Consider the following 27,713-nt stretch of genomic DNA (forward strand, 5'->3'; position numbering starts at 1 on the left):
TTTGTCATAGGATTTATTATGCACACAGCAATTAAGTTGAAATAGAAAGATATTAAATATTCAGCTGTTTTGACAACAGGCACTGGAAACATAAAATCTGAATCACAAGAACCAAATAACTATGTGCAAGACCTAAGGAGAGACACTGGGACAAGAGAGGGTGACTTAGTCCAATAATATTGCAAATATTACAGTATTTAATTCTAAAAAGCAACAGTTCCTTTAATATGTTTTCCAGATTTCTCTACTTCAGAGTTATCTAACTGAAAAAATAAAACCAAATATGACAGAGAAGCTGGTGACAAGACACTGAAACTAGCACACAACAAGGCTGCTCCAGCAACAAACGCAAACATCAGGCACTGTACCACATGTACACGGTTTAATCACACGTAATATATAAGGTCTACCATAAAAGGACATTCATCCAGTGCTGGTTCCTCTAAGCCAAAGAGGTCTAGTTAGTATGTTGATTAGTCACTTCAGTTTGTAGCCGTTGCAGTGCTCGTCCAAGGAAAACAGAGAAAGAGTGAGGACTCCTGATTGCTGGTTTCAAAAAAAGATGTGCTCCAATCAGTGAAAACACCTCATCACTGACTTAAGTATCTGCAACATTGAAGGTGCAATAAAGACAGCTACAGTTTTACCACGTAATATAGCAGTACAATTAAAAAAAATCTTATTTTATTTTGGGCAACGGTCTGCAAAAACACTTGGATTAGAATAAGATTTTGCTGTCATCCCAGTTGATTAATATGTTCATCTATATCATCCATGACTTTTTTTTTTTTTTTTTTTTTTTTTTTTTTTTTTTTTAAATTGTAATTGTTGTTGCTTTGATAAACTTTTGATGTTGCCTTGAATCAGAAAATCTGAGCAAAAATGAAAAAAAATAAAAAACCTCTGGTACTGCAAGCTACAGGCATACAAATAATATAATAGAGAGTATTTCATCTGCTGTTATGACTCGAGTAGGTCACATTTTGTTTGGTAAAAATTACATAACAAGAAATGTGCAAAGGTAGGCATTTGTATATTTATTTGGAAGAAAGTAAGTACAAAACAGTGGCCTTTTCTTCCATAGAAATAAGGACAAAAATAAACAAATATTACTTTTTTCTATGTGGATGACACCTGGAGCAGGACCTTTCTGCAAACAGTGTTTGCGATACAGGTAGTCTAAATATAGCAAATTAAATAACAATGGACTAATACCCCAAACATATTACTGAAAGATCTACTTGTGTCAAACAAGCAAATTCTATGATAATCCCTACATTCCACTATGGTACACACAGAAAGCTAAACAAACTCTTTACACGGTTAGTACAGAAGTCTTTGACACTGCACCAAGAAAATCTTTGATCAAAAGACCATTGTGTTCCTGCACTTATTCATCATCTGACAATTGTGGGAAAATAACCAACTTTTAGAAAGATAAAAAAGAATGGTTAGAAGGTAATGAGCATCCATGCTACATATGAGTACACTTATCTGAATAGAAACAAAATATCTATGATCATTCCGCGCGGCGCAATGATAGTCTTATATGAGTAAAATAAAATATAAAGACAGTATAGTGTATGTAACAATTTGAAAAGTGTAGAATATTAATACAAATGTATGTTTTCACATAGTTAATTGACATTCAAAAAAAAAAAAGAAATCTGAATTTACAATACCATATCTTAAACAGTGTTGACAAATAGGTTACACTACTATAAGTAGAGAATTTCAGAAGGGTTGAAAGAAATTACCGCCGGTGGGGGAATAACAAAACTCAACTGCACAAAAAAAGAAAAGAAACTTTTGTAACACACTTACACCTTTCCTGCATAATAAAAAAAGGAAGACTTTGGCAGCTCACACCATGACATCACCTTAATTAAAAAGGAAAAACGTACTTGTCATACTTGTTGTGCTTGCTAAACACAACTGAAGTGACTGATAAGTGTCAGAAGACAGTCATGGTGGAATGTTGATACCTACTCGTGAATTAAGGACACCCATACTGTATGTGCATTAGATCTTACGCTTTAAGGGAAATCAACTGCTTTGTCATTGAAACACATCCTCTGTTGTTCTCATTAGAAAGAAGAATTTTGAAACAAAGTTAGAATTCGGTTGTCACCATGTTTTGCCGAAAGTCAACATGAAACTATCCATATGTTCAGAATAAATAAAGCCACTGCTAATACACTGCTACCGAAGATCAAATTCAGCTGTATTCAGACATGTAGAAAGCTATATAGCATCCAGGTCCAGAGAACAACAAAGCAATATTAGCCTTTTAAACTGTGTTCAGACAACCTTGCCAGAGGCTGTGATTTGTAGATGGGTGCTAAAGATAAACACCTATATATAGTAATGAAAACCAGATACAAAAAATATATTGAGTACAACTGTACCAGCAGTGAGTATTTCTAAAATGTTACAGATAAAAAATAAATTCTGAGTAAATATTTAGTATAGAATAAGGTTTGTAATAGAAACCAGCTATTTGAAACATGCTTTCTAGTTAGACACATCTACTATGATTGATATTAGTTTACTAAGTAATCAGCCACAGTGAGCATATAGACAGGAAACTAAGATAATTCAGTTAACAGTGGATAAGTCCAGTTCAGGATCATAAAAAGAAGACCCATTAGTCTAGTGTCTTCAGAAAGCAGGGGGGGACCAGAGCCTTAAACGCATTATCACAATTTCAAAACACAAAATGCATTCTTGAACACATTAGTCCCAACTGAAACAGGTAACCTGCTACCTAAACTGTCAGAAACAAAAAAGAGCAAAGGAGACCTGGCTGTCTTTTTCAAGTAATATAGATTAAAAGCAGAGGGATTTTAGAATGAAAAACAATAAAGACCAGATCTATGGCTTATATGTTGATGGGAAAGGCAGGGTATTTTCTTTGGCTATCAAGGCAGCTGAAAGGCAGGTAAAACAGAGCATCAGCTGCTAACCGACCACTTTCTGAATCTCATTATCAATGCAAAATAAAATCTCTGATTGTACATTTTCCACAGCTAACATTGTCAACCTCACTATGCAGTATTTATTTTCTCTTCTTCAATAAAGAGACGTTGCCAATTTTTAGAGTACAAATCTGAGTGTTCTAATAAAATAGTTGACCTCGAGGTCCACAAGGGAACAGCCTATGTGAGCACCATATGTCGTACATTGTTCTTAGCTAAGGGAAGTTGATGCTTGGCAAGAAATGGCAGTGGGGAATCTCCACTGTTAATATGCAAACACTAAGAAAGTGATAGTAATGTTTACTCCCCTCTGCTTCATGGATCTGTCTCTGGGATTTGATGACCCCCATCCTTGGCCTTGATTTGGAGCCAGGCATCTCCCAGCGCCTTTGCAAAGTGATCATCCACTGAACCGGTGATAGACACAGAGTTGGAAACAGGCTCTGCTTCTTTGTAGTTCTTTCCAAGGCTGCGACGGAAGTGCTCCTCAATCACAGGATCGCATTCTGTGTTAGCTAAAACAACATCAAGTGTCGAGGAAGGAGACCAAAAACATGGTTATTACCAAGCATGCAATGTATATAATATCATTCATAGATAGATAGAGAGATAGATAGAGAGATAGAAATAGAGAGATAGTTAGAGAGATAGATAGAGATAGGGGCTGGAAAAGACCACACTTATGCCATATTACAATATTACGATATCCAAAATCTAAGACGATATCTACTCTCATATCACAAAATCGATATATTGCCCAGCTCTAATATATATAAGCATTAGATTACACCCTTACCATTGGTCTTCCTCTGATCAGTAGGTGGGCTGGGGGAACAGCCATTCATGTGGCAGTGCGAGAGGTTACAATTGCGGTTGCTCGCAGGGGCACAGGTTATAACGGAGGGACGATTCTATATGTGGAATAGAAATGCATACAATCAGCTAACACAGACACAGTACTATGTATGGGTTGGTACACTCCTTATGGAGGTCCTCCAGAGAGACTTGACATGTAAAGATTACCCTGCACTGCTTAGTATATTGTCTATTATTTGTCCAGAAATGTTTAATAAATTGCTGAAAAGACTTTCACCTAAAATGAGAATATTACAATCTCTGAATATGTAAACAGAGATAAAGGTCTCCAACAGATGTAAGGCAAATACATAAAACCGTTGTACTTTAGTAGAGGAATGTGAAGACAACCTTCCACAATAATCTGTATGGTGGCTGGGCAGATGAGAAAATGTACATCACGCGGATCCCTTGCAACCATGCGAGGGATCATTTATCCAATTGATTAAACATAAAAATTGTTGTTTTTTTTAAATCACACTCTATTATCTATAGCTCATTTAAAGTTTAGTGCTTTTATTCTTGTCACTGAACTTCAGATGCGTCCTCCTCCATAAGTGTTAGAAGTTGACGTACCTGCTGCCGATCTGCAGTCCCACCCACGGTAGACCTCTCTCTGGCCCCAACTCTAATGTCGTGGCTGCTTTTGGTCAGAGCCAGAGGCTGGTCTACAGCATAGCTAGACATGGAAGCATACAGGTGGTTCCCATGGAGACCGTTGGAGGAGGAAGTAATGTGCTCCACAGGAGTGTGACCTAGGCCCCAGTGCTCATTACGATTGTCTCCAGCAGAGGGACGGGCCCTAGACAAAGAGAGTCCAAAGTCAACATATACCACCAACAGTTTCACCTTTTCATAGACAAGTCGTACACCAGCTGTCACATCTCATTTATAAAAAAAGATGGCCGCACAAGGCTTGAACTGGGGAGGTGGTCTAGCTTGTCTGTCTTTTTTAGTGTGCAGCCCTTGAAGAGAATTAAAGATTATATGCATGATTTCCCTCTTGCAGACTTTGTTGTGATAGTAATCTAAGTTGTCTCTTAAAACCGTGATACTTTCTTGAAATAAAAATATATATAAAAAAAAAAAAAAAAAAAAAAAAAAAAACGTGATACTTTACAGCCTGGAAGGAATCTTTGCATTCCACCAGGGTTAATGCTGTAAGGTTTTGTTTCATAATCTCAAATGGGGCTATTTCAGGCTGAACGGTTCAACTGTTCTTTGACTTGTTCAATAAATAAAATTTGTTGAGGATTGAGTGATCCTACCCACCTGCCAATATAGCGGTTTCCTTGTTTAAAAAAAGTTGATATTACAAATAACGAACTGCTCTTCTACAGGTGTAATGTACGCTTTAGGGGAAGGCAATCAGTGAATACCAATGTTCGGGTTTGGGGAAATCAAAAAGCATTATTAAAATGACCTTGTGCTGTGCAAAAGTATTTCCATTAGTTGGCCACAGCAAACCAAATCTTACTTTGAGATTTCATTAAGCTCCCATGCGGTAAGATATGAATGTACAAATCTGAGTTCTGGTGTGTGTATATTTAGAGCACAAAATACTTTTCACAGTGAATCTATTTAACATTGAGCCAATGGCATGCATTACAATGCAGGTTGACTTTTTTTTAAAAAGGCACTTACAGCTGAGTGGCAAACAATCTGCTCATTTTGGTCACATGGTCTTCATCACAGTTGATTCGGTCGTCCATTTGTTCTTCGCCATACTTCCGTTTGCTTGGGCAGTGTGGAGGAGGCCCAGTTATGTTGGACATAGCAGTGGGCAGGGAGGGCTTCCTGGACTCATCTGTGTGAAGGATTCGGCAGTACAAATAATCTAATTAAATTTAGATTCTAGCAACAAGTACATTAACTCCACATGGAACATAAACTGTGGCCTAATACGTCTACATTTATTGCATCATGACCAAATGTAAAAAGTTAGTTTGATTAAATTAACTTGGCCATGGTATCCATTCAAGCAATCATTGGTTAACCAGATTTTCAGTTTAAGTAAACCAATTGTTGGCCAGCAAAGAATAAAGCAGGAAATAGTTTTATTGATGTCATGTCATTTTAAAATTATCGGGAAAAGACCATTAAACTCTGATCCAGATTACCCCGCTGACATCCCAAATACGGAAAGTTGAGGACATTCTTTAGTCTTCAGGGACAATTGATTTCCGAAGGCAGCTTTGATTTAAAAAAGGTCAAATGAGCATTGAACAAGTCACAAGAGTAATTTACTTCTGGAGTAAAATCACCTCATAAACATTGAGGAAATAACTTACTGTCAATACTCAATGCTAACTTTTTAAAGCGGTTGCCGGCTTGGCAAACAGGCATCAGCTTTTGGTTGCCGAAATTAACAATACGGTTGGCATGTTTTAAACTGCCTACATTTGGAGCAATTCAGTTCATATGCAACTATACCAGACATTTTAATAATGAACAATGAGAGAATGGTTGGCAATATAATTTCCCATCCCTCTCAAATAGGGGTGCAACGGATCACAAAACTCACCGTTTTGAATCACAGAGCGGATCAATTTTCAGATCAGCACAGAAAAGGGGGGAATTTAAATGATTATCAAAAATGTAATGATAACTTTTAACAATAATTACTTCTTTCACTAGTAAATTGCTGTTAAAAAGACAAAAACAGACGAGAAAAGGGTTTTTACAATAACTTTGAATGCACCACGAGGTTTACTAGTTTTAAGTAAAGCAACCTTTATTCACGTCTGTGTTGTTTCTCCGACAACAGCAGTGACCAGTGCTAGTTTGTGCCTTTTAGCACATAGCTTTAGCGGCAGACTGTTGTACGTCCCACTGTTCCTCTACAGTGAAATACAGTCACACTTTTACACTGTTATCTGTCAGCATGACACGTCATGTCACTCTCATGTATCTCTCACTCTCTTATTAATTTCGATATTTTTAAACTTATGTAAAATTACAAAAGTTACGGGAAAAAGCATCAAAATAGATTCATAACAAAACAAGTTTTCTTACAACAAGGTTTATTTCAACTGACGGTCATATTGGACTGGTACAACATGAATAAATAAATAAATGAATAAATAAATAAGGACCATGTCTACAGAACAGGACATGTTTTACTGGTTGTACAGTATAAAATATATAAATAAAGAGAACAGGACGGATGGCAGGGAGCTAGCAATTAGCAAAGCAAAACCAGTAAGACCTGTCAACATCATGTCAGCTGTCATGTCATGGAATTATTTCAAGCTCAATGGGGAAAAAAGCAAAACAGCTGAGTGCAATTTATGCAAAGCGAGTGTTTCGAGGGGTGGCAGCAGCGTTGGAAACTTCAACACCACGAACTTGATTAAACACTTAAAGAAGCATCACGGAAAAGAGTATTCCGAATTTATACAGGTAATGAGTGCCAAGAAAAAAAGTGCGCCGCAACAACCAAGACTGATTGAAACAATTCAGAAGCTCGAGAAACTCCCTCCAGGCAGCAACAAGGCAAAAATGATAACGGATAAAGTCACCGAATTCATTGTGTTTCTACCACTTTCTGTGGTAGAAAATGTGGGGTTTTGACGTTTAATGGAACATTTGGAGCCTCGCTACATGTTGCCGAACCGGCATTTCATCTCCGAAACAGCTATCCCCAATAAGTACAAACAAGTAAGCAAATTCATTTTGAAATGCTTGGAAAACGTTGCTGTGATTAGTTTCACAACGGACATCTGGAGCTCAGACGTGTGCCCAATGTCATTACTAAGTCTGACCGCACAGTGGATAGACTCGAGTTTTGCTTTGCAAAAAGCAGTGATGCAGGCTAAGCAGTTCCGTGGCACACATACAGGAGATTCCATAGCTACAGCAACAGAAGAGATGCTTAATGCATGGAAAATTGAGAAGAGCAAAGTCCATGTCATTTTGAGAGACAATGCCAGTAACGTGGTAAAAGCAATGCATCGTTTTGGAGTGGCTAGCTTGGGATGCTTCGCACACACCCTACAACTTATTGTGAACGAGGGGCTGCTATCACAGCGTAGTGTAAGTGATGTATTGGCTATCTGCAGAAAAATAGTCGGTCACTTCAAGTACTCGCCCCTTGCGTATTCACGCTTGGAGGACATTCAGGTGGAGCTGAATATGCCGACCAAGCGCCTGCAACAAGATGTACGAACGAGGTGGAACAGTACCTATTACATGGCAGAGAGCCTCATTGCGCAGAAACGGGCCCTGTGTGCATATACAGCGGAGTACGACCTTCCAGCTACATTGACTGCAAAACAGTGGGGGATACTGGAAAAGATCGTCGCAGTTCTAGCCCCTTTTGAGGAGTTGACAAGGGATGTGAGCTTTGCATGTGCATCTGATGTCATCCCCATTGTCTGTGTCCTAAAACGCATTCTCACTCGAGAAAGTGAGGCAGATGAGGGAATCAAGAACATGAAAGGCACCCTCCTTGAGGCTGTGAACAGACGTTTCAGAGACGTGGAATCTGAGCCAATATACTCTGTGGCAACGCTCCTGGATCCAAGATATAAAGACAGGTAGGTGTGTGTAGGTGTGTGTGTGTGTGTGTGTGTGTGTGTGTGTGTGTGTGTGAGATCAAACATCCTTTAAATTATATATTTAGGGTAGGCTTATTCTAAATGTGCCATATGTGTATTCATCACTACAGGTACTTCACAAATGCTGAAACCTCAAAACATACAAAGGATGCATTAATGGCAGAGGTAAGGAAGATGGAAGACCACATCAGAAGCCTCAGAGCCACGAGAGGGGACATCGTCTGAATCAGCAGTCTCAGAGCCAGCAAAGAAGACTCCACGGGTGGATGCTGCAAGCAAGAGCAGACTTGGAAGTGTTTTTGAGGAAATCCTGGAGGAAAGCACAGTAGAACCTGGTCCTGAGTCAACCACAAGTGCAAGCATTGAAGTGCAGACCTACCTCAGCGAGCCAACTATTCTGCGATCGGACAATCCACTACTGTACTGGAAAGTTAACCAACCTAGACTGCCCTCCCTGACGGTCACAGCAACAAAATTTCTCTGTGCACCTTCAACGTGTGGAGAGCGAGAGGCTCTTCAGCACAGCCTCCATTATCATTGATGAACGGAGAAGCAGGCTGACAGCTGAGAAGGCTGAAATGCTAATCTTACTAAAGAAAAATGTGCCCATCATGTTAAAAAGTGAACACACTTAAGGACTGTAACACAACTAGGTCACTTAAGGACTATAAAAATATGAGCCAGTGGTTTCTGTGACAGTTTTTCGAGCTCAGGCAAGTATGGCTTATCAGGGGAAAACCTGAACCAACTATTTTAGTTTACATTGCATTGATGTTTTCATACTGTAATGTTTAGTTTTATGTTTTACATACAGTTCAACTCCAGAGGTTACATGCAAAAGAAATGTGTTTCTACCCTTACATATTGTTTTCACTGCAGCTAACTTGATATCAGGTGAAACAGAGTGATTGCCTTAATATGCCGTGTCTACCATACTGTGTTACACTGAACATTTTATACTTGTTAGAAATGCTATTATTTTTGTTTTGTTTGTTATTTAAGTGATGGTCTACATTGCAATTGTTTTTGCTATGCCATCGAGGTAAATGCTACACTGAGTTATTCTAAATATTCAGATTTAAACCTTTGCACAGAGTTGCACTTTAATTTTTTTTACTTCCAATGTTTAAATTATGCTGAACAATCAGAAATGCTGCTAAATGTTTTGTGAAAAAGTTCAAATAAAAAGAAGCAGCAATATTGCATAACTAAGTGATGTTGTGAGCAATGTATTTTTTCCTCTAGCTAAGTAAAATATTGTTTTCAAAGTTTGAGCATCCATACAAATCTATTATTAAACGCTTACTTATTTAAGACAGGGATAAAGATTGTATCGGACTGGTATCGGTATCGACAGATACTCAAAGTTGAATATCGGTATCAGGTATGAAAAAGTGGTATCGAGCCACCTCTACCTCAAACGTCACCACAAAGTGCAATATGATAAAGCCGTACAAGGCAAGAGGTCCGAAAGACGTTTCAATTAGCCTATTTACAGCCATGTTCAGGGCCATATTCAGCACAGTGCGTTAAACTTCTATTTTTGGTAACCTACTTGAATGGCCAGTTGAATGTTAATTCTATAAAAAGGCAAGTAGTTAAAGAGTGTGCTAGAAATCATTCGGTTTTTGATACTGTACTTAAATTATATCTCTAGAGACTGAAGCTGCAGCATGTTGATTGACATGTTATGTAAAGACATGTTCAAGGCGTTCAGATAGAGCCTGTATCAGGGCCATATTTAGTTCAATGTGTTATGTCACTATTTTTGGTAGCCTACTGTACTTCATGGCCAGTATGTACTTTATTTTATTTATTTATTAATGTGCTATAGGTGCAAAAAAAAAATAAAAAATCTGTTTGGTGCTGCCAATTTGTTTTGTCATTGTTCATGTGTGCAATAAACATTACACTTTGTGAGAAAAAAATCGTGGCAGAGAATCGTGATATCAATTCTAAGCTAAACAAATCGTGATTCATATTTTTCCTTGAATCGTGCAGGCTTAATCAGAGAGCAGCCCAGACATTTAAAGTAGCACCATAATAAAGGCACTGAAATCCACGTTGCTATTCCGTCTGGTAGATACCCGGCACCGATGCCATATTAGCAACATGCACTGTTAACGTGAACAGAAAATTGTGTTGCCTGTATCTTTTCACAGCAAACGCATGTGTGGAAAGCGGTCGCCCAACGTTGTGTTGCGCATGATCATAGTGTTTAAGACAACCAAATAAAAATATTGACTTCTTTGGAAATAACATTTTCCAGTTTTGTAAGTTTTGATTTGTTTTTATATTTAAAAAAAAAAAACACAAATATTGAACAGGTAGTTGCCAAAGGAGGCAACCAGAGGCCACAAAATGGTTGCCAATCGACTCGACACAAACGTTACTGTTGAGCCCTGATACTTTTTCCTGGCAAACGGTTTATTTATTACCATTTATTCTAAAGCAGGGTTTCTGCAGGTTTTACAAAGTCAAATTTAAGACTTTGAAGACCTTTATGAATGAAATGTAAGACCTACTGTATATCACAACAAAAATAAAACGAAATGCAGAGTCACAAAAGTACTTGCAAAGTGAATACATTTATTCAAATTCAATAAAAGCGACAGAGTAATAATCTCTTCATATACAGCTAATTATATCTGGACAAGCGAAAGAACGAACTACAACACCACAGAATCAAAAAAACAAACATTTAAATGAGCATTAGAGGTAGCACTACATGGACGTAGGAAAATTTAAGACCGGTTTTAAATTATTTAAGACGTACAACCCAATACTTCAACGAATTTAAGATTTTTTTGATTTTTAAATTTTAGACTTTAAGACTGCGGAAACTCTGTAAAGATTTCTTGGGGATTATGGCCTTCTATATAGACACAAAGAGTGTAGGCTAAACAGTCTTATGTCTGACCCTTCTGCATCAAAGAAGGCAACATTTGTAGAGTCTGCTATTGATCTTTGTGGGTACTTAAGTCTGTGTGCAGTTTATAACTTGCTAATAAGAGTTTGCAGAAAGGACAGATATGTAATTTATGTAAACGAAACATATTTTAAAGAGGTATAGAGATGAGGAAGGGTTGGTGGGATGAACGTGAGGTACATGGTTGTGCATATTAGCACTGGCACAGTTGTTTGAGTTGTAGTATATGATAAATATGATTTAATGGTTTGAGTTATGAAGGGGTAGGAGGTTTAGATAAGTGAAAACGTTTTCCTACCCTTTTTTAAAATTGTCATATTTATTCATGTTTGTTTTATGTGTACTGTTCATTCTATTCAAAACTGTAAAGTTGTAGGCTTGTCAGTAGCGATGCACAACACATCGTTTTTTTTTTATTCATCAAGTTATTTGCAATAAACACATCGCAAAAGACAGCTTTTTTATTATTTTTATTTTAGTTAACTTAAGAGTTATCTGCAATTTAGAATGTAGCTATCACTTTTTTTTTTATTGGTGCCTTTGCGTTCAGTTCAATGTTCAATTTGTTCAAAAAAAGAAAGTTGGAAATATTTTTTTTAATGTAAGCAATGTGTTGAATTTAAACAGTATACTGAAAGCAGCATAACTGAATACACTTTAATATTTTTATTTATCGCAAGTAATGTCGTTCTCCCATATTTTTCTCATATCGTGCAGTCTTAACGTTAAATTTAACGTTAACGTTACTTGTCAAACCAAAACACTGAGAAATTGCTGTTGGTAATTAGGGAAACCGCAACTTGTTAGTTCCACAAATAAGTTAAATACACAGTATAAAGACTTATTACAACACGCATATAATGTCAAACTAACCTTCGTAGTGCAGTCTCCCGATGTTATTGTTCATCTTGTCCAGGAACTGAGAGTTCAACAGGTCCATTCTAGTGATTAGCATTTACACGCACAGGCTAGTTGCTAACATTGATGTTAGCAAGACACACCAGCGATGCAACACAAACGTTATATCCTGAAGAAAATAATAATAAAAAAAAAACATAGGGAACATCAGATAGTAAACAGGAAAGTAAATGTGGCTTAACGTTACATATAGGCTCAGCTAACCGCTAGCTAACATTACAATGTTAGGCTAACGTTAGCTTTAGCCAGCTGGCTTTTACTGCTCGCTAACATTACATTAGCTAGTTAGTTTACTTAGATAAGACATTTAGCTACAATCACTAATGGTAATGATTAATATTACAATAGTTTTACACATTCTGTTACAGTAGTTAGCCAACTGTTATCTTAGTTGCAGGCGCTAACAAACTAGCCAGCTAACTTTAGCTACTTGACACAAACTACCAAACAGCTAGCTAGCTAAGCTAGTCCCCAACTTTGGTAAGATCATTAACGTTAGTTTGCTATAAGGTCCCATATTATTGAATTGACGTTACAAGTAGCTCATTAGTGACAATTTACTTTACGTTACGTGCGTTTCTATTAAACAACTAATTTTCAAAGTAGCGTAACCTTAAAAGTTTAGCTACTCACTTCATCGACGAAATTAGCTTTACAGCCACAACATCACCATGGCTAGCCCAGCTTGCCTTTACACTGCCTTCACGGCACGCACTTTCCCACCGCACCAGTCGTCACACAAAAGAGTGGTGAGCGGCCCTAGCGGAGACGAGGCGAACGGGGGCGAAGTTACCGTGTCTGGGGATCTGCTCGACACAAACTTGTATGATGACATCCAGCTAAAAGGTGCCTTTATTCTGTATAAATACTGTGATTTGCCGAAGCGCATTGCATTCATATAAAACATAAAAAAGTAATGTCATTATGTTGCATCTTTAACTGTCCGTTTTCATACTGTGGATTTTCTCATCTAGAAACATCTGACTTATCATTTCAGCAAAGTTGAGGTTGATTTTGATGTTCACTACACCACTTCTACCAGATGATGTCATCCTAGTATCCATGCATAAGATTCAGCACATGGTGCAGCTTTATTTGAAGCCAATAGTACAAGTACAAATTTAGACTGTCCTTATCAATGTCTGGCATGACCAATATTCAAAAAGAAAATGAGACCCCCAGGTCCTTGTTTCTATGGGTATTCTATCAAGAAGAATTGACCATAGGCTACATAACCTTTATTTATGTATCATAAAATCACAAATTTGCCCCAAAGAGCTTTACAACCTGCACAACAACTCCCTCTGTCAATAGATCCTTGATTCAAATAAGGGAGAACACTCTGACAACTATGCAACAGCTGTTAAAGAGTAGCTAGACAGAGTGACAGTAAAATACAATATTACAATATTAATGCAATCCATAGGTGCAAACATACAAGCTATAATTAGAACTGCAGTTGTCACTGTCATGGATTTAACAAAACTCCACTATTCATGTGAAGCTCAGTTTTGAAAAATGTTATTAATTTTTCAGGATGATTTACTGTTTATCAATTCCTTCTTCTGTTCCATTTGCTGAAAGCAGATGCATGTGCTCCTTTCCCAAATGTGTTACACAAATATACATAGCCTACAAACAGTTCACTGCTTGGGAAAAAAAAGAAGGTTAATTTAGAACTTAGTTAATCCACATTTAGAGGTATAAAACAAATCCAAGTATGTATTTTGTAGACAATTCAGCTGACCACCTGTTGTTGCTTTGCCTGTTGCATTGTCGTTTTAATTCTCTTTTTCACTTCCCTGGCGAGTAATCTACCCCTTGCATTTGTCACGCTGCTAATAGGTGTAAGAGGGCAAAATGCGGAGGTATGTCACTCTTTGGCTAATGTATTTTAAAGATGGAGGCTACATGGCTGCCGTCATTCGAGTGAGTCGCTCGTATGTATTCTGAATTATTCTGAATGTCAGATTCTACACTTATGAGAATACTTTGATTAGTTGGTGGAAGTAATTACACATGAATGAGTACATATTTGTGAAAGAACAAAGGTTTTTTTGCTAAGAATCAACTCAAAAAATTACACAATGTAGGTTTAAATGTTTTTTTCAAATATATGCTTTTCAGCATAATTAATGTTAATTAGCAGACCATTTAGTACAGATTTGTTTTTGTAAGTTGTGTTATTGTGCTATCATAAGCATTAAGATTGTATGTGTGCAGAGGTGAATGTGTTTATAAAATGAAATTGCACATAATGATAAACTGTGCCATAGTAGACAAGTTCTATCCAATTAAGTCTAATAAAACAGTTAACAGTAAAGCATGTCTTGTAGAACATTGTAAAAAGTAAAATCAGTAGCTATATATGGATTGATAAATCTATTAAGAGAGAGGCTTTACTGCATACATTTGTGTCTCAAGGGACTTCTGCTGATGCTTCTCTTCTCATTCAACATTGCCCACCAGTCTAAACAGCCATTTTAGATTTCATGGCTACATTATAAACAAACAGAAATGCTGTGCATGGACAGAGGGCAAAGAAGACACAAGGAACAGAGGGCGATTATGATGTAGTACTCGGTATACCCTCTTGCACTTACACTGGATAGCCCTGTATTTTAAATGCTGTGGTTCAAAAAAGCATGACGCCTGTGAGGCAGTAGAAAATGGGGGAGGGGTAAGGCACACCAGTGAGAGAGTGGAGAGATGAGAGAACAAGAGGAGGAAGGAGAGGCACGGCCGGAGCATCATTTGCAATGGTTGAGGAAAGCACAGGGTAAGGGGATTGGTTGAGGGAGAGTTTAGCGTCACCATCACTGAGGGGGAGCTCTGAGGATGCTCCACTGAACTGGGACGGAATACGTTCGCTGTGAGTTTTGCATTGAGAGCTCAGCCATTATCAGCTGTACACTGGGAACAGGGACTCCTCTGCAGAATACATTTTCACACCCGGTGCTTGTTGACTCTTCTCTCTCAGCTGCAGCCATGAATTATTTGCGTCGGCGTCTCTCGGACAGCACGTTCATCTCCAACCTGCCCAATGGCTACATGACAGACCTCCAGAGGCCTGACAATGCTCAGCCTCCGCCACCTGGCTCCACCACCCCTGCCAAGTCCCCTACAACTGGGCCTACACCTCCAGCCACTTCCCCGGCTCCAGAGAGGAAACCCCAGCCATCTCAGTCCAGCGGAGCAGGCTTCTTTAGCTCCATCACCAACGCTGTTAAACAGACAGCTGCCTCAGCAGGGCTGGTGGAGCAGACCCAAGTCACGACACCTAAGAAGTTCAAGATTCTCTTGGTAATTGATGAACCACAACAGGAGTGGTAAGACAATATGTTGTCATATAGTTAATCTTAAACTATTTATTGGCTGTGTATTCTTTGTGTGCTTATCCTTAATGCCTGTTTGTTTCCTCATAATTCCTCTGAATGTAGTAGTGAGGTAAGGGTTAAATAACCACTGAACCAACATATGTGTCATGTGACCCTGCAGATGTGAATGGGAACTGCTGCTGTTTGATGATACAGCACATATACAAAGAGGCAGCCAATAAGGTCCATTGATTCCCCAGCAGTAATGATATTACATCAAGATAGATGACTTTTACTGTCCTCTATTTTGTCTGTGTTGTGAGATGTGTTTTTCTGTGGCAGAAATTAGGTTTGATCAACTAAAATCATTGATAGTATTGTCATGAAATATGGCTTTTTGCAATTGTTAGAAAAAAGCTGTTCCACAGTTTGTGGAGAATTGGGAAATTATTAGACATTATTTCTCTGGAAGGAGTCTAAATACTGCAGTGCTTTCCCTCCATCAATAGGGTTTCCCCCTGCTCACTGATAGGAGATCACATGACATGCCCTGCACTATGCATGGTGCACAGTGTTCCATTAGTCAATCATACAAGCGGTGTGCTGTAGATAGGTAAGTCAGAAAAATGAAAGAGCATTATCCGCTATATTTGTCTGGGAAAAAGGACCATTCTGCCATTAATGTTAAGAGTGGACTCACATTAGGCATTTAAGACCGTCAGTCCTAGGGGATCTTACTCAGAGGTAGCTTAAAACAGGCATCTTTGTCAGTCAACTGTGGTAAGGAATTAAAGTGATCTAAATGAGTATGTACACAGATTTAGAGGAATTTTATTTTGACTAAAATCTGGTCAAAGGGTAAAAAATATGGTAATTCTATCACCACATGATCAACACTTGTTTACACAGCTGATATTTTCCACAGCAATGTCACACATTTGCTCAATTCATCTATGTGATTTTTATTGCATCCTATAGTATTTATGGGCATTATTGGTTACCACCTGGAGCAGGAAACTGAAACTCAACTCTATGATGCCTTACTAACATACAGCGCAAAGAGACTACTTTCACACTGGATGGTATGCTGACTTTGTGGACTTTTTGGGCTTTCCTGATGAATGAAATCTACTTCCCCCTTCTTTAAGCATTGGACAACATCACAATACACACTCACTCATCATTCATCTTCAACCCTTTCTGAGCCACATTACCGACTCTTATCATCACAATAGTTGATAGTTAGATCTGATTTTTTACTTATTGATTTCTGAAAATTGCCTACAGTAAACAGTAAGGCTATTTTCACAGAGCAAGGAAAAAGATCAGATTAGATAACCTTTATTTGGGAACAATATTGGGAATTCAGGAACAATATATACAGTGTAGGTGTGTCATGTTGTAAACACGGGTGTCACATCAAGGTTAAAATGTCGTCTGCATTTGATGGCCACGGTGGCGGGATATAATTTTACACTGATTAAGATACAGCTGAATTTAATTGCCCTTAAAACACACTAAATCACACAAATATTAGGATATCGGCTTGGCTAATTCAGTGGCCTTGCAGAGTCCACAATTCTGTTTGTGTGTGTATGACTAGCCATTTATATAACAGAACCGTTGATCTATTTTAATAAGATCAGACCCCCCTCAGCTGGATAGATGCCAACCTTATGCGTTCACTTGTTCCACATTTATTGTGAGTAGAAAGGAAGCTGCTTGTTAAGAAATAAGGATTCCAGTCTGATGTGCCAACACTGCTCTGCAGTTCTGGCAGAGGAATACAATATAATACATTTATTCATCAAAGGTAATTTAAATTGAGAATATTGAGTAGGTTGAGCTGTGAGATAATGTTTCATTACACATCGTTCTCACTGTCGGCATTTAACAATATCTGATATGAAGTAGTGCCTTTGTATTTGATAAAAACGTTAAGTGATTTCCTGCTCTGAAATTCTTTCTTGCCTTATGCAGCTTATTCAATATAATGTTATTTCATTGTGTTCATGAGCTCCGCAGACTAGCATTGCTACTAACAGTTTCTTGCTTCATATATTCAATTCAATTCAATTCAATTTTATTTATAGTATCAAATCATAACAAGAGTTATCTCGAGACACTTTACAGATAGAGTAGGTCCAGACCACACTCTATAATTTACAAAGCCCCAACAATTCCAACATATCCAATATATCTAGTACACATCCACGTGGGAGAATCAGCTAAAATACTCTATTCAAGAGGCTTCCTCTGTCTGAGTGCTGCATCTATTTTTCATGGCTGCTCAATATCACTGAGTGGGGAGCTGGACATGTTTTTTTATTAGATTTAGTTTGTTTTGGTTGTTTTTAAGCAACCCATCATCCAGTGGTTGTAAGACACTATAGCGGTGTTCTGTAGATTACAGATGTTTATGTACAGACACTTTTTGAAATTGTGATTGAAACATTACATGCTTTGTATTCAGCTCTGACAGAGAGGAAGGACAAAAACCATTAAAAAAATATAGCTGTTGGCAAGCTATAGGAAGATGAAATGTGTCTTTATTTCCATGCAGGTTTTGCTGAATACCTAATATTCTCTGTAATGTTGGCACACCTTGAGCCTAACGGCATGTTTATGTGCTGTATCTCATTGTGTGACGTCTGTTTTAAGGCTTTTTTTCTGCCCGCCGCTGCAAATGAAAGCCAGAGTGATGAGTACTGGTGGCCCCAAGATATACAGAATGAAATCATGAAAGAGTCCTTCAGACAAATTGCATCTGGCAGAAGACTCAGCCATCAACATTTATTTTGTGTGTGTGTGTGTGTGTGTGTGTGTGTGTGTGTGTGTGTGTGTGTGTGTGTGTGTGTGTGTGTGTGTGTGTGTGTGTGTGTGTGTGTGTGTGTGTGTGTTTGTGTGTGTGTGTGTGTGTGTACAAATACTGTTTTTCTTCCATCACAGTGACATACCACACTGTCAAAGTACTTTGTTACCATGACATTATTTGTAAAAGATAAAATGTGTGTATTCCAGGTGAAAAAACATTACTTAGTTTAGGTAAAATGACAGTTGAGAATGTTTATATATAATGTATACAAAGTGTTTGCAAATGGACACCTATCCAGCAACAAATGAGGATTATTTTAGTGTCTGGGATGTTTTTTTATTACACATCTCATTCGTACCATAGGCAGTTATTGTGAGCTTGGCAATTAGTAAAAACATAACATTTCACAGAGGACTGTAAATGCAAAAGGTCCTGCAATTTTAAAATCAGCCAGAAATACATTAGGGCATTAGTATGGATAAGTATTTGAATAAGGAATTTGTTGTGTAACAGGTGGTGTTAAGCAGAATAATTAACTGTAGGATAAAACGTGTGCTGAAAAAAATCACAGTGATCGCCAGGGTCACAGCACATATAGACACGGAAGCCTTCCTTCATTCAGCCAGCATTTTTACTTGTTAGATGACGCTGCCAGTCACCCAGAGAGGTCTGTTTGATGCCAGGAATACTGTGCTATAAATTGCTCTTATGACAGGAGGAGCAGATGTTCCACTGTCTTACTTATCAGACTAATGGCCGACATGTACTGCTTCCTTATTCTCCCCATAATGTCGCTCAATTTATAGTAGAGAGGCTTAGATTCCTTTCATTTAGTCACTTTGTGTTAAAAAGTACAAAAATACGTAGGGGACTGTATTAAACTGGAATGTTTTAGACTGAGCTTAACCTTATTCAAACATTACCAACATATGAGAGTGAATGTTAAGCAGGCTAAGTGATGAGCTTACCAAGCTCTCAGGTGAATCATCTGAATGAAAAATGATTTTGCAGCAATATGTAATTTGGCAATTTGACAACCTGCAACCATTAATGAAGTCACTGTATTTGTCATTGTTTATAATTCAATTCAAGAGTACCCATATTGATTCTTACAAAGGAATGATCCAAGAAAACATCTCAGTGAGCAGAAAGCAGCCCGGAGACTAACTCCAGTTTTAAGGCCAGTATGTTAGTCAAGGGCAATGGCAGAAGTATTCCTAATACATAACAATTATGTCCTTTGTTTTTGGATTAAAAGCTAATACAAGGAGAACAGAAATGGCCTTGGTGTTAACCACAGGAGCTGGTGACTGTGAGGGGACTCTCAAATACTAATACATATTAATGCAAATGCTGAAAGATCATGTTAAACGTGGTGTCCTCTTTGAGCGGGAGGCTTCCATGCTCAGTATACCGAGCTGGGCTGGGCTCTGCAGAGTGATATAGCATAGAATCAATTTAACACTATGGTCCCCCCAAATACCATTCCCCAACCTGATAAAGATTTAAAAAATGTCTCATGTCGGTGTTTGTTTCGAGGAGTCGTGTTTGGGAAACACTGTCTCAGTGTACAGTATGTATTGGCAAAGCACATTCATCACAGTGCAGATTATGCTTTTCATTTCCCCTGATGTAGGAGCAGTGAATCATGTTTTAATGCTTGTTTTCCTCCATAGTCAAATAGATCACCATGCCCCCAATTAGATTGGGAATGAATTATTCAGCTTTACCTCCTCGCTTGGCAGGGAGTACAGGGTACATGAAAGCCGGGTGATACAAACTAAGAGGAAAAGGAAGTGAGAACTCCACCACATGTCGCCTAAATATATCAACACAGCCATACTGAAAGGTGAACATTCTACAAATCCTATTTTGGATAGAGATGGTTTCACAATGTTCTGCATCACACCAATATGCCAGTGTTGCACAGTAGATGTTAGTTTAAGTATGGATTTACTGTAGTCTGTACTGTATCACCCATGGTAGTATCTACTGCCAAAGCGTTTGTTGTCAGCCCCAGCACATCAGTAATAGGAAAAAGCCAAATAAATCAAACACACTGTTAACACAACAATCGTTGCAGCTTTCATCTCTGTGTGGTGTCAGTATATAGACACTGATCCATTTTAATCTTGAATCCCATGGCAAATGATTTCTACTTCACCAAGTGATCCAGGGAAAAGAAGAATTAAAGGACCCACAGGTGTCATTTTTATTCAAGTCAGAAAGCCAAAAGTGCTGAATCACAAGTCATGAAAGGTGCAGCCATTTTCTGAAATTGTGTATTCAGTGTCTACAATACGAATGCATCGTCAGTTACCTCACTGCATCGTCCTTGATTCACCCCATGTGGTACTTTTAGTGAAACCAGGCAGTAGGGAATGCTCAATTGTGTCTGTGTGTATGCTGTGGAAGGCTTGCCTTTTAAAATGATGAAAAGTGTTGTAATGTTTTATCGCTATCCTTGTTGCCAGATTGAAGGGAATAAGTGTTAGAGAGGCTGTGCATCAGTATGAAAAGTGTGAAAGGGAACATTTGTCTACTCTATGCTGTAAAACAAAGTGGGATGTATGTAAGGGATAATGTAGAGCGAGGCGGTTGTTATAGCGAATACAACCCCGACAGGGTGATCAGGACCCCAACGCGACGTGAAGGCTGATTCAATAACTTGACAAAATATAACTTGACAAAATATTGATTTAAATGGGAGTTTATTGATTTAAATACGATTGTATTGCTTCCACTAGAGAAAATAGTCCGTTCCGTCTCTACGGTTGGAATCCTGCGTCCATAGCAACGTAAAAACTCTGTAATGCAATCCTTCGTCTATTAGCTAGCTACTCAACACCACCTTACGGGCTGTGGTAGTAGCCGTATATTTTATGGGGAGCTGCCGTGGTGCACAAATGACCCAGCTGCTGTTTTAATCACTGCAGCAATTGACACATTAGCTGAAGCGTTGTAGTGAGCTAGCGGGCTATCGGCTGCTCTAATTTACATTAAACTGAACATTTCTGTTGACGGTGAAGTGAGACACGGTGAATGGCTTCTTTGGGAATATGTATGTGGACGTTCATGTCCTCATTCATCTCGTTTCCTTTTTGCAGAGCCGCTGCATGTTGACACACCTGTAAGTTAACGTTAAACAAGTTGCAATGTAAGCTAACTAATTAGCGTTGTTGTCCCTACGGCTGTTACTGCGTAGCTAGCGATCGTAGACGGTATAGAAAGATACTAGCGATAGACGCTCATCAGATCTGCTGTCATTGCTTGAATTGGAGGACAGAAGTTGCTCCACGTTTCCCCACTTTTTGCCACAGCTGATAAGCTAAATTATCCGGACTTCTTTCAGCGGATTGATTGATAGCTGTCCTCCAGAGTGAACAGAACTGCGTCCATGGCAACGCTCTGCTTTTGCATGGCAACGGTGTGTTATCCTTAGCAGCGGTCTGTTATCAAGAAATAACAGACCGCATTCTACATTAGAATTCAACCAAGCCATGTAATAATCAACTATAATTCATAGGAGTCCTTATTTTGTTATTACATTAAAAGTTAAAACATTGTTTGTGTTTCTATTTTAATCAGGGCAAAATTATTCCGGGGAAAGAAACTACATGGGGATTATGACATCAAAGTGGAGCAGGTACGTTTCACTATGCCAGTGTTATCCATTTGAAGTACTTATGTAATGAGAAGTTTAAGTACTCTGTCCTCATATGCTTCTCTTGTCATCGACTCCTTAGGCGGAATTCAATGAGATCAATGTTGTGGCTCATGCCAACAGGACTTGCAACGTTAACATGCAAGTTCTCAGAAATGGTACCAAGGTTATGAGGTGAGACACACACACACACACACACACACACACACACACACACACACACACACACACACACACACACACACACACACACACACACACAAGAAGATGATAAAGGAGGGAAGATTTATCAAGTCATAGATTAGTATGGTTTTAATCAATAGGGATGTTGTGTATCCACCTACAGTGCTGACAGAACAACCCTGATCACAGTTTGTAATTGTTCTGGTCAGATTTTTGTCACATCTCTGCTACAATTTTATTTTCTAGGTCATTCAAGCCAGACTTTGTCCTCATTCGTCAACATGCCTTCAGTATGACCCAGAATGAAGATTTCCGCAACCTGGTCATTGGTCTGCAGTATGGAGGTGTCCAATGCATCAACTCACTCGAGTCCATCTACAACCTGTGTGACAAGCCATGGGCGGTAGGCACTTAGCAGGAAGAGAGAGCTTTACTGTAAAGCAATGCAGCAGGGAAAGGGACAATAATAATGAGCTATTATCTATTTGCATTGCATCCTATCTATTAGATAAGTGTAATTTGCTCTGTGACATGATTTTAAAAAACTTATATCTGATTTATTTACCTTTTTGTGTGTCCAGTTTGCCCAACTTATCAACACCCACAGGAAGCTTGGTTCGGAGAAGTTCCCTCTGATTGAGCAGACCTTTTACCCAAACTACAAGGAGATGGTGAGAACCAACTTTCTACTGTATCCAAAGATCATTTCAGAAATTGTGTTTTACATGAAACAAAAAACAAAAACTTTCTTACTTTAGGTAAGCATGCCATCATTCCCTGTTGTTGTGAAGATTGGACATGCCCACTCCGGTATTGGAAAGGTATAGAGAAAAATAATTTTGTTTAGCTATTTGTCTATTTGTCTACTATTATGTTGTTGTCTGCAAGAGTCAATAAGGTGCCAGATGCCTTTTTAAATCCTGGGTATTTTGCTGGGTTCTGTCTCATGTGTCTATTTTTGTGTACAGGTGAAGGTGGACAATCACAGTAAGTTTCAGGACATAGCCAGTGTTGTGGCTCTCACCCAGACGTACACCACCACAGAACCTCTCATTGACTCCAAGTACGACATAAGAATCCAGAAGATTGGCACTGACTACAAAGCCTACATGTAAGAATAATTACACGTTGGTTACCTCAACTTTACAAGTGAATGAGAAACAAATAATCGGTTGTAATCTGTGGGCTTCACACACTTCAGGAGAACGTCTATATCTGGTAACTGGAAGACTAATACTGGCTCAGCTATGCTCGAACAGGTGGCCATGACTGATAGGTGAGTGCTAAACAAGAATCCCATGCTCCAATAAAACAAACAAATGTTTCATTGTGATGTAGAAAATGATCTCAGTTTGAGAAAAGGTTAATTAGCTCTGCTACATGTGATTTCTTAGCAAGCAGCTACCGGTGTGTTATTTTATTTGTTGTTAATCAGTTGTGATAATCAGACCGTGGTGTCTCATTATGCTGCCATTGGTTTTGAGTCATGCCTTGACTGTTTTGTTTAGGTACAAGCTGTGGGTTGACACCTGCTCAGAGATTTTCGGGGGCCTGGATATTTGCGCAGTCAAAGCTATCCATGGGAAAGATGGCAGAGATTTCATCACAGAGGTAGGAGTCGAGGATAAGGGCTTACAATGATATTTCTGGTACATACTGACAAATTGTTCCTCTGGGTTGAGTATTTCAGTACATCAGCCAAAATAATGTGACATTTGTGTCGACATCCTTTTTCTCTCTCTGCTATAACCATCCTCCATGTGGCATAGGTGGTGGGCTCCTCCATGCCCCTGGTCGGGGAGCACCAGGCCGAGGACAGGCAGCTCATCGCTGACATGGTGTTGGCAGCAATGAACCAGTCAGCAGAGAAGGAAGCTAATGCTCCCCAGAGACCCACTACCATACAGCCATCCCAGGTATAGTAACACACAGGCACAGGGTTTTAGAAACGTGAGGCTTGTGTTTTTTTTATTATAAGATACACAACAATTGCAGAAGATAGATAGAAGAAGTCATTAGGTCTCAGGCTCCCTCTAACAATGCTAATAGAAAATCACAATTAAAAAAAAAACTAAATGAGAAATAGATAGACCAAAATTAAACAAGAAAAAGAACAAAGTTGTGGAGGAGCCCGAGACAGCCGTCCACGTCCGGCGCCATCTGTTAGTTTAGTTTCATTGTCAATCAAATGATCTGATTACAAGAAAACCATCACAGTTGTCGCTGGATGAGTAAGTTATTCATTTGTCTTTTCAGGGAGCTGGCCAGAAGGGAGAGATTGTTGGTGAACCCACTAAGAACGGTGCTGGGAACCCGCCTCAAGGTTGTCTGCAGTACATTCTCGACTGTAATGGCGTTGCAGTGGGTCCAAAACCAGTCCAGGCCAACTGAGTCACCCAGGAGAAAAGTGGGGGAAGTCTAGATAACAACGACGAAACTTAGCTGAACACAAGCGCAGACGTGTGTGTGTGTGGATGCTAATAGCTAGAATCAGATCTGGGTGACATGAGCTCAGTACAGCTGAGTGCTGGTCTGGACTGTGTTTTTAACTCTATGCAGTGTCAAAATGTACTGTCTACTTGTTGACCTGTTGATTTGTGTGCTTGTATAGGTCACCTATGTTTCAATAGCTGTGGTGTTTTCTTTGGGGCTGTTGTTGATGATGTAAAAAGCAGATTGTGCCTACACTGAGTTCAGTGCTGCTCTGTGCTATCCGTTTAACCCAGCTATGTATCTTTTGTTTGCCCCCCTACCCCCTTTTCTGTTTTCTATTTTGGTGTGCACCTTTAAATATTGTTCAAACTGTGGACTATGGTGCAGTTTGAAGTTTGTGTAAAATTCAATATGTATACAGTATGTGAGTGTGTGTGTATGGATGTAGTGGTGATTATTTTTCATACGTATACTAATAGATATTTATTTTTGTTTTGCATGATTGATACAAAGTACGGCGCAGTCAGTTAATAATGTCTGATCAAGTGAGATGTTCATGTAACATCGCTGTGTTCCCCAAGCTGTGTTCCCCAAGCTGTGTTCCCTATGATTCATGCATTGTGAATGTGTCATATACTGTAGAAATGCATATTATAGAAGTTCTACAGGATACATGTATTAATTACCAAACATTCATTAACACAGTGTGCATACACGTACAATAGAGACATACAGTATGTGGCCTTTCTTAGAGTTAATTTTTTCATCTATATTGTCACAATGTCACCATGGAGAAGTAAAGGGATTTAAGAATATTAATAGATGGACACATAATAAATATTAAAAAAAATGTATTAAAGATTTTATCATGTAGGATGTTGTGCAGGTGTCTGCACACACAACTTAAATATATTTAAATCATTTTGAACCAAAGAATAAATTATTTACTTTTTAATCAGTCTTTGCACTCCAGTAACAAACAATGTAAATATCAGTAAGGGGACTGTTAAGACTGCAGTATGTCACATGGAGTGTATAATTTCACCAGAGAACAATGTTCTGAGACAATATTTATGTTCTCAAATATGCTGTTGTAATTCACACGCCGGTGTGAGCTGATGCTGTATTCAAATTGTTGTCTTTTTGCGTTTGGTTGCGTGGAGGCAGACATTACAGCTGATAATAAAAAGGTGTATAATGTATGATCTGCCATATAATGACAGATATAATGCCCTCCCCTGTGACCCTCACACTGGATATTGGCTATCATGGTGTTGTTGCCATGACAACAATGCAAGAGCTCTGAGGTTTTAGTGTGCTCGCGTTACTGCCATTCAAAGATTCAATACTCGTCCTGTGAGTTGATGGAAAGTGCAATATAGATCTTAGTTTTTTACTCAATAATTTAATGTATTTATTTTGAAATCAGATCTTAGGTATAGTCATCCACACACTGAATTGTTTTAAAACATTTTTACACAAATCACTTGGTTGTTGTCCAGTGGCTTTTGTGGAGGCCATTTCATATATCTAATACCCTAAATGGTGAAACAGCTAAAAAGCAACCAAATCAACTGTAAAAAGAAATCTGTACCGTTTTCCAAAAGTAAAAAAAAGTATGTTACTACTATAAAATATGTTCAGCAAGCTCTGTGTGCAATTCTTTTCCAAGTTGTATGAAGTGCCATTGTATCTGTGAGCGTATCTTTGTAAAAGCCATGCCTGAGGCTTTATGGGTGTGATGTTCTGTTTAATAGGAAATATGCCATGGCATTGATTTTTAAGGGAGGAACATGCAGAGGTACCCCAGCTGCATGGTAGACCTTGGTTCAGTGATCGTGATTGAATATTTGATCAATTATAACTGGACGTGTTTATTTGACCATTGTGTTGAGGTGAAACTTATATATTCAGACCTGCAGGACTGTAACTATTAAGGGCCATAGTAACTTGCTAAATATATGTACTTTTAAAACCGGTGTTGGACTGTTTAAAATCAAGTTCAGAATACAATATATTGTGGAAAAACGTCCTTTCTGGATATTTCCTCTCTCTCTGTCACTGGCAATAAAGTTTCCTTTGCAATATATGTTTGTTGTGTGTCCTCATATGTGTGATGTTATGAGTAAAAATATTTCTTAAGAAAACCATTATGCTCAACAATGTTACGGGTTTTATCAAACATGCAATGAAGTGAGAAGGCCATACCACTCCAACAGTTCAAATACACCACTGCACACACCCTATTGCTTACAATGCATGAAGCGATATCTGTATTGTGATAATGCATACCCTCCGCTTTGTTTGTGCCTTTATTTTGTGTGTGTCTGTCTCACACGTTAACAATGCGGTATTACTGTATTTGTGTCAGATTAGTTAACAAATAAATCCATGAGAACATGCAAGACATATGGACATACTAACATCTCATTTTAAACATTCACTCATTATTTGGTCTTTTTTGGTAAGATGCCTGAATATCAATACTATGTTTTGTGCTGAAATTAGAGGGCCCAGTGGAACCCCAAGGATTTCTTTCAGAAAGGCATGCCCCATAGTTGACCTCTCATACAAAGTCACGATTCTCTTGTCTTCCAGCAAATCCACACTGCAAGTGAAGATACAGTGAACGCTGAGACCATCTGCACTTTGAGGAAGTCCTCTGGAAGTATGTTCTCTGACTAAAGAAGCTTTATTTTCAACCTAGATGACTCCACAACTGCTCACCTGCGAGTTTGCTTAGCTATACAGGAAATACATATTAGTTATAGTACATATTAGGTATAGTATTTGGTTCTAGTATTAGGTATTTTGTCAATGACATGATATGAACCAAGCTGTAAGGTGAATGTCTTTACAAATCAGATGTATACCCACTCCAAGAATAATGAGTTTTGTGACTGCTTCACTGGAAATGTATTTCTTTAGTTGTCTGGTACTCACTTTCTGAACATGTAACCCTAAAATGTGGTTATAGTGATTATCATTAGTAAATACTGTGTACTAAATAGTGGTTGTAGTGGTTAATTTTTAATCTATTTCTAATAACTTTAACTTAGACC

The 27,713-nt window shown here is 38.4% G+C and overlaps 2 protein-coding genes across 3 annotated transcripts; one reads left to right on the plus strand and one right to left on the minus strand.

The window, feature by feature from the left end:
* Window positions 1-1,014: 1,014 nt before the first annotated feature.
* vgll4a (vestigial-like family member 4a) lies at window positions 1,015-13,154 on the minus strand. 2 transcript variants are annotated; one of them, XM_028582245.1, is made up of 6 exons: window positions 12,873-13,154; window positions 12,195-12,348; window positions 5,478-5,640; window positions 4,410-4,635; window positions 3,775-3,889; window positions 1,015-3,493 (listed from the first exon to the last, which is right to left on the minus strand). In XM_028582245.1, the coding sequence occupies exons 2-6, from the start codon at window positions 12,274-12,276 to the stop codon at window positions 3,294-3,296; spliced, it is 786 nt and encodes a 261-aa protein (XP_028438046.1). In that variant the 5' UTR covers window positions 12,277-12,348; window positions 12,873-13,154; the 3' UTR covers window positions 1,015-3,293. The 2 variants fall into 2 exon arrangements, with proteins under 2 accessions (XP_028438046.1, XP_028438047.1); XM_028582246.1 differs by having other exon boundaries at window positions 12,801-12,882.
* Window positions 12,746-26,298, plus strand: syn2a (synapsin IIa). The gene is made up of 12 exons (XM_028582244.1): window positions 12,746-13,085; window positions 15,220-15,568; window positions 21,960-22,017; window positions 22,118-22,209; window positions 22,465-22,621; window positions 22,800-22,889; window positions 22,977-23,039; window positions 23,187-23,329; window positions 23,420-23,494; window positions 23,727-23,829; window positions 23,988-24,134; window positions 24,475-26,298. The coding sequence occupies exons 1-12, from the start codon at window positions 12,911-12,913 to the stop codon at window positions 24,607-24,609; spliced, it is 1,587 nt and encodes a 528-aa protein (XP_028438045.1). The 5' UTR covers window positions 12,746-12,910; the 3' UTR covers window positions 24,610-26,298.
* The last annotated feature ends 1,415 nt before the right edge of the window (window positions 26,299-27,713 follow it).

This window comes from Perca flavescens, chromosome 7 (assembly GCF_004354835.1).
Source record: "Perca flavescens isolate YP-PL-M2 chromosome 7, PFLA_1.0, whole genome shotgun sequence".
In the NCBI taxonomy this organism is placed as follows: Eukaryota; Metazoa; Chordata; class Actinopteri; order Perciformes; family Percidae; genus Perca; species Perca flavescens.

What these genes read in the sequence shown, in the direction of transcription:
- vgll4a (XM_028582245.1), bottom strand. Translation starts at nt 12,276, where the DNA reads ATGCTAATCACTAGAATGGACCTGTTGAACTCTCAGTTCCTGGACAAG. An exon ending in AGATTGTTTGCCACTCAGCT is followed by an intron (nt 4,636 to 5,477) that starts GTAAGTGCCTTT and finishes CTCTTTGTCTAG; the next exon opens with GGCCCGTCCCTCTGCTGGAG. An exon ending in GGACTGCAGATCGGCAGCAG is followed by an intron (nt 3,890 to 4,409) that starts GTACGTCAACTT and finishes TTCCACATATAG; the next exon opens with AATCGTCCCTCCGTTATAAC.
- syn2a (XM_028582244.1), top strand. Translation starts at nt 12,911, where the DNA reads ATGGCTAGCCCAGCTTGCCTTTACACTGCCTTCACGGCACGCACTTTC. An exon ending in GATGAACCACAACAGGAGTG is followed by an intron (nt 15,569 to 21,959) that starts GTAAGACAATAT and finishes TATTTTAATCAG; the next exon opens with GGCAAAATTATTCCGGGGAA. An exon ending in AATGGTACCAAGGTTATGAG is followed by an intron (nt 22,210 to 22,464) that starts GTGAGACACACA and finishes TTTATTTTCTAG; the next exon opens with GTCATTCAAGCCAGACTTTG.